General features: G+C 38.2%; 1 protein-coding gene across 4 annotated transcripts; it reads right to left on the reverse strand.

The window, feature by feature from the left end:
* Nucleotides 1–610: 610 nt before the first annotated feature.
* Nucleotides 611–2,870, reverse strand: LOC126631624 (uncharacterized). 4 transcript variants are annotated; one of them, XM_050301749.1, is made up of 2 exons: nucleotides 2,683–2,870; nucleotides 611–1,767 (listed from the first exon to the last, which is right to left on the reverse strand). In XM_050301749.1, the coding sequence occupies exon 2, from the start codon at nucleotides 1,757–1,759 to the stop codon at nucleotides 914–916; it is 846 nt and encodes a 281-aa protein (XP_050157706.1). In that variant the 5' UTR covers nucleotides 1,760–1,767; nucleotides 2,683–2,870; the 3' UTR covers nucleotides 611–913. The 4 variants fall into 4 exon arrangements, with proteins under 4 accessions (XP_050157706.1, XP_050157705.1, XP_050157704.1 ...); XM_050301748.1 differs by having other exon boundaries at nucleotides 611–2,043; nucleotides 2,217–2,870; XM_050301747.1 differs by having other exon boundaries at nucleotides 611–2,101; nucleotides 2,217–2,870.
* Nucleotides 2,871–7,554: the final 4,684 nt, after the last annotated feature.

Consider the following 7,554-nt stretch of genomic DNA (forward strand, 5'->3'; position numbering starts at 1 on the left):
AAGGTTTATCATTCGAGACATTAATGTGTCTGCTCAGTAATGGATGTCCATTAGAGTTGGTAATGATTCTACGCATCATGGTAGATCCTGGATGACCTAGACGGTCATGCCAAAGCATGTAAACCTTTGAATCAATGAACTTCTGGTTCATGACAGTATATGCCTCAATTGTCTTTATGTATGTACAATACAATCCACTCGATAAACCATGCAACTTCTCCAATATACGCTTCTGGGTATCATTGGAGGTAATGCATAAATATTCCACATTTTATACACTTTTCGTTTCAAGGTGGTATCCATTTAGACGTATGTCTTTAAAACTCAACAAATTTCGAATGGACTGAGTAGCATATAATGCATTCTTTATAGACAATATTGTTCCATTTGGTAACATAATCTGGGCTTTTCCTGAGCCTTCAATTACATCTGATGGTCCTGATATTGTTGTTACCTTTACTTTTGCAAGTACCAAATTCGAGAAATACTTTCGATCTCGAAGTATTGAATGCGTGGTTGCGCTATCTGCAAGACAAAAGTCTCCGCCATTGATCTTGTTTTGAGAATAACCATAATTTTTATCCATGATCTCTGAGTAAAGAAAAAGCTGTTTATTCATACTGGAATACTACTTTTATTGAATTGAAAATGCGAGCATTAAACCACAGGTACAAATAACATGAGTACATTAAACATAAATAATTCAATCGGACCCATAAACTTCATTCCCTCTTTCATTAATAAAGTCTGTAGCATCCAGGTGGGTTGTGTTTAACTGTCCTGATAAATTGGTCACTGGATCAAGGGTTTCCATTGGTTTAGCCTGGTCAAGGAAATTGATCTCGACACCCTTCTCCTTGAAGGAGGCTTGATATAGTTCCACCAGATGCTTTGGGGTGCGACAAGTACGCGCCTAATGTCCGTTGCCACCACACCTATGGCAACCTCCTTCATGATTTCTAGGAGTGTTCACATGAGCTTTTCCTTTCTGGCGATTGGTATTTTTAAAGCTCGGGCCTGGATTATACCTTGGAACCTGGTTGTGAAACTGGACACCATGGTTCTTGCTTTTCCCTTTCCACCGACCTTGCTTGTGGCCACGTCCTCTTTTGTAATTATTGCCACGGGAGGATATGGTATTCCTTTCAAGGGAAGCAACATTCACTTCTGGGAATGGTGCTGATCCAGTAGGTCGGGAATTATGGTTTTTCATGAGAAGCTCATTGTTCTGTTCAGCTACCAGGAGCACAGATATCAGCTGGTTGTATTCAGTGAAGCCTCGCGCTCTATACTGCTGTTGCAGTACCATGTTAGAGGCGTGGAATGTGCTGAAAGTCTTTTCCAATAACATCTCCTCAGTGATAGTATCCCCACAGAGTTTCATCTGAGAGGTAATTCTGAACAACGCCGAATTGTACTCAGCCACTGATTTGAAATCCTGGATCCTTAGGTGAGTCCAGTCATATCGAGCTTTTGGAAGAATCACCGTTGTCTGGTGATTGTATCTGCTTTTCAAGGCATTCCAAAGGGCTAACGGATCTTCAACCGTTAAGTACTCGCTCTTTAGTGCCTCATCAAGATGGCGACGAATAAAAATCATGGCCTTTGCCCGATCTTGAGAGGATGAGCTGCTCTTTTCCTTGATGGTATCTCCAAGATTTGCTGCTTCTAGATGGATCTTGGTATCCAGTACCCATGTAAGGTAATTCTTTCCAGTAATGTCCAAGGCAGCAAAATCAAGCTTTGCCAAGTTTGCCATTTTCTTTTCTGAAAGAAAAATGAGGTGTGTAAGAACTTGCAGTAATATGTGTACTGGAGAAATATATTGTTAGAACTTCTGGTTCTTACAAATTTTTGATCTTCAGGCCAAAATGATAAGTACCTCGAAACTTCAGGCTCGAGATTTACACAATTAATGAGAAGGGCAATTGTACCGCACCATTCTCATCGAAATAAGTATAGGATGGGTGATTATTCCGCACTACTTTAAACAGCAGGAAAATTTAAATATGTAGAGCAAGGTGGACGATTATACCGCACCACCTAAAATTGCGATAAAATTTAAATATGCAAAGCAGGGTGGACGATTATACCGCACCACCTAAAATTGCGATAAAATTTAAATATGCAAAGCAGGGTGGACGATTATACCGCACCACCTAAAATTGCGATAAAATTAAATATGCAAAGCAGGGTGGACGATTATACTGCACCACCTAAAATTGCGATAAAATTAAATATGCAAAGCAGGGTGGGTGATTATCTCACACCACCTAAAATTGCGATAAAATTAAATAACGGGCAAATTTAAATATGCAGGATAGAGCGGGCGATTATACCGCTCCACTTAAAATTTGCAGTAAAATTAGATCTGCAGTCCAAGATAGGCGATAGAACCGCACAATCTTGGATTGCATAAATAATCAGTGGGTTAGTAGTCAATATCTACACCAAACAAGAAATCAAGAATATAAGTGAATGTTAGTTGGAGAACTAGAAGTAAACATGGTGCAAATAGTTCTTCGCGAGGGTATACCCAGCAATTGAGGGAGAGGAAGAAGAAGAACAGTAAAAACCTTAGAGGAAACATTTTTTTTTTCTTTCGGTGAAAGGAAATGAGAAATGATTAGAGAGTCGTGCTGATAACGTGTTATAAATAGGCAAAATTTATAGAGAGATAACCTTTACTCGGGACAGGAACGAAGCAGTTGCAGAGTATTATACCAACACAAGCTGTTGCAGAGGAAGTAATGTATATTATTGTTATTAGATATATTTCTCTTTTCTTTCTTCTTCTTATTCACTCTTTTGCACAAATGAAGTGCTCTATTTATAGAGCCACTTCAATGGAAAATTACAAAACATTACTATTTAGCTTGTGAGTATATAGTACACACATGTGGGCAAACATACCCATTATTTACAACAATATACACACAGAAATATATGGTCATATTGTGTTGTGGAAAATGTGGGTCAGATATTTGGGTGGTAGGTGCGGTACCAAACTCTTATCTTATGTGGGGACTAACAAGCCAACTACCCTTCACTCCCATCACTGCCACAAGAACCTATTATTATTAAGAGTGGTATAATACTAGGAAAACTAAATTTTAGACAAAATTTTAAAAATTAAAGGATGATTAATTTACTTAAACATTGATAAACATGTTCATTCATGTTGGAGATATATTTAGTTTGTAAAATTTGTCTTCATATTTTGTCTCCCTAGGATTATCATTAAAAGGATACTAGCAATCTTCTCATGCTATCTTCTCGATTTTGGTACTTATCTTTCAATGAAGTTTAGATTAATGTTTGATACAAGATTAAAACTTTATCAGTGTTACTAGAAAGACCATTTATTTAAACCAAATTTGTAAATTATATGACGTGGTTATTGATGATTGGATAATTAACATGCTTATTTACTATTAATAACACATCATATAATTTACAAATTTGTTCTGAAAATTGATCTATCTATAATTATCTAAACTTTATTTAAGTCTCTTGACTATTAAATGTTATTGTATGTATTTACTGTCACTTTTTTCCCTTTTTAGATAATTTCATGGTTTTCATACGATCTCTATTTTTAAGTTTCCGAATAATTAATGTTTATGGAAATATTGTAGGCTTTTAATACCCTTTCCCATGGATAAATTCGCATTAAATGTTGATATTTTGCATCAATAATTTATGATAAATAATTTATATAAGAAAATATATATTTACATACTTTTCGTTACAGTTAGATAGGTATCAGCATGGTTTTTTACGTTTCATTAATTGGTTATAATATATTTAGTTATGGACATTTTGGTGTACTTATTTTTTATAATATATTAAGATACAGATATTTAGATACACTAATTCATTATAATACATTTAGGTACAAACAGTTCAATACATATTTGCCCCATTTTTCTTATGTGTCACTGTTTTTTTTATTCATAATGTTTCCTCATTTAAGGACAATTATAATTGGAGGAAAATACGCATTAAATATTAAAACAAAAATCGAATAACATTTTTAATTAAATTTCAATCTTACAAGAATTAAAGTTCATAATCCACTTTCTAAATCACCCTTCAAAGACCGTTTATATTAAACATGTTCGAAATCATTTGGTCATCACATAGTTGTCCAATAAATAAACAAATTATATTTCGCACTTTGTTGATGCACAAAACCGGAGGTCTTGGAACAACGTAAATCCGACTGTGAATCTGCATGAAATGTAAATAACACAAGATGTATTGTGGTTCACCCCAAGGTTTGGGCTACGTCCACATTGATTGTATTTCTCTGAGAGTATTTGTGAGGGAGAGAGTGTGAGAGCTTTGCTCTAGATATGAGAGGCCTTGAGAGGGGTGAGAGGGCCTAGGAATTGGCCTCCCCTAATTGTAAGGGTGAGGAGTCCTTTTATAGAATAAAGGCTCCTCACTTATTACATATTTGCCCTTTCCTTTATTACATAATTACATTTAAGTTCTCCGAGTATTTATACGAGATCTAAATACGGAGGCCCTAAGTATAGTACAAACGGTAGTTCCCCAAGTCTTCAGTCAAGAGAGTCTTTTGGCTGGAGACTTGAAATTTAGTCCATGTGTGGGCCGAAGTAACTAGATGTCGTCTAGAGCTGAATACTTGATATGAGGTGGCACTCAATGTGAAATGAGGCTCAACTAGATGTAGCACATGTTGCGAGGCTGCTCGGCTTGTGGCTTATGTTTCCTTGGTTGGCTCGGCTTGTGGCGTTGAAGGTGAGGGAGTCCATTTTATAGAATAAAGGCTCGCTCCTCAATACATGAATGATGGGCTAGAGTTGATGCTCTCTAATGATGGTGAGGGAGTCCCTTTTATAGAATAAGGGTTTGCTCCTCAATACATAAGTGATGTGTTAGGAGTGATGCTCGCGGCGAGGCGGTTGCTCAGCTGGCGGCGTTGCTCTCTAATGAAGGTGAGAGAGTCCCTTTTATAGAATAAGGGCTCACTCATCAATACATAAGTGATGGGCTAAGAGTGATGCTGGCGGTGAGGCGGTTGTTCAGCTGGCGGCGTTGCTCTCTAATGAAGGTAAGGGAGTCCCTTTTATAAAATAAGGGCTTGTTCCTTAGTATATGAATAATGGGTGCTCTCTAATGAAAGTGAGGGAGTCCCTTTTATAGAATAAGGGTTCGCTCTTCAATACATAAGTGATGGGCTGTGAGTGATGCTCGCGGCGAGACGGTTGCTCAGCTGGCGGCGTTGCTCTCTAATGAAGGTGAGGGAGTCCCTTTTATAAAATAAGGGCTCGCTCCTTAGTACATGAATAATGGGCGCTCTTTAATGAAAGTGAGGGAGTCCCTTTTATAAAATAAAGGCTCGCTCCTCAATACATGAATAATGGGTTAAGTCCCCCGAATATTTTTCATGAGGCCTAGTTGAGGCCCAATATATGGTACATAATGTAGTCTTCCAAGTCTTCGGTCAATAGAGTCTGTTGGCTGGAGACTTCAAATTGAATCCATGTATGGGCCGAAGTGGCGGTTGTTCGGAGGCGGTATTTGTATACCCTGCACTGAAGCTTTGTAGGTGAAGCTTTGCAAGTGAAGCTTTGCAAGTGAAGCTTTGAAGCTAGAGCTCTGTAAATGAAGCTTTTGAAGCTGATTGACATGAGTGATGCTCATGAATGTTTATGTTGATTGACATGAATGATGCTCATGGATGTTGACATGAGTGATGCTCATGAATGTTGACATGAGTGATGCTCATGAATGTTTATGTATGAATGACATGAGTAATGCTTATGTATAATTTGGAGTACTGGGTGTACTTTTGATCACCTGGTTGGTGGCATGAATGAGAGTACGAGTTGTACATTTCATCACCTGGTTGGTGGCATGAATGGCTAGTTGCCAAATGATATTAGAGTACGGGTTGTACATTTCATCACCTGGTTGGTGGTAATAGCAGCAAGTTGCCGAATGATTTTGGAGTACTGAACCTGGTTGGTGGTAATAGTGGCAGGTTGCCGAATAACTGTGGAGTACTAGGCGTACTTTTGATCACCTGGTTGGTGTTGTTTTAGGCTTATGGGCCTTCGCCCTCCACAACATGTCGGCCTATTATTTTGGGCTTGTCGTTTTTTTTAACCCTCTGATGGGGTTTATACAGATGTCTCCAAGAGATAAGAAAAATAAATTACATCATTTAAAGTAAGGAAAGTAAATCACATCATTTTGGTGGGGTGTTTATTCCTTGCTTTTGCTTTCTCTTTTGCTTTCTGCTTTTTTTTTTCTTTTTTTTTTCGCACCTCTCTCTTTTACTGCATTTATTATTCTGTTGCTGAGGTCCAGGTGCATTAGCCTTTGCAGATGGCAGACAAACGTAAAGTGAAGTTCTCTTTACTTTGCTTTACTTTGCAGATTGCAGATGGTGAGGGCATGGATTTGTCTTTCTTCTCTGTCTCTGTCTTTTTCTTTTTCTATTTTGCTTTGCTTTTGCTGTCTTTTAGAAAATGGCAAACAATAACAACATGGTTAATAATAGAAAATCCTTGTAGATCTTCCCAAGAGCAAAAGCAGCCTTCCGCCAGAACTTTATCCCCAAACCCTAGATGCGTTTCAAGCTTTTGAACAGACTTTGGAGACCAGGAAAGGTACTCCAATTTCTTCAGACCGTTGTCGACACCGCAATACACAAGTGTACGGCTTCGTCGCCGGCACTCCCACTTTCTCTATGTAACATCCGGGCTTGATTAGGATGACAACATTGTGTAAGAATATTTTAATATTCTAAAGTGGTCCATATGACACGGTCCATATGATATGTAGAGTTTAACTGATATTATCATTTATAAATAATCCTATTGGTCAAATTATGAGAAATGTTTCCTATCGAATTACTGTGATGGGTGGTAATTGATTATGGGCTTTAAATGGAAACGGGTCCTCTCTCTGCCTCACTTATATATATTGCATATACCCATCTAATATGCACTTGATAAAAAAAACACGATTAGGGTTTTCACGTGCAAATAGAGGCAAGAGAGAGAACACCTATTTCCTCCGCCGTTGACAGAATCCGTTTGGGATCTCACAGCGTTCGTTGTCATGGATCAAGGTACGCTTGGTTGTTTAATGTATTTCCGTAAATTCTTTATATGTGAAAATCATGAAGTTCGATGATCTTGGCTTAATTGTTTTAAGACTCACACATTGACCGTGTTGTTCATTGACGGGGGACTGGACAGACTGGAAGTCCCCTTCAAATCTCGCTTTGTGTCGGTTTTAGCTCTTTGTTTCCTCACTCAACACCGTATCAGTGTGGCTGAGAGGTGTTGCACTGCTCCAGATTCCTTTTGTTTAAAACCTCTCAGGAAGCGGTGATTGTCGTCCTGCGCTCTAGCAACTTGAAGCTTTGCACATTGCATTAAGCAAAAGGGACAAGAGAAGTCCTCAGTAACTTCAGTTTTACGTAAAGTGTTGTTGTAGTCCCTGTAGTTGAATATAACAATCGCAGCCCTGGACCTCTGTGTACGCCTTGCTTGGATTTTGTAATGTAAA

Source organism: Malus sylvestris, chromosome 8 (genome assembly GCF_916048215.2).
Source record: "Malus sylvestris chromosome 8, drMalSylv7.2, whole genome shotgun sequence".
In the NCBI taxonomy this organism is placed as follows: domain Eukaryota; kingdom Viridiplantae; phylum Streptophyta; class Magnoliopsida; order Rosales; family Rosaceae; genus Malus; species Malus sylvestris.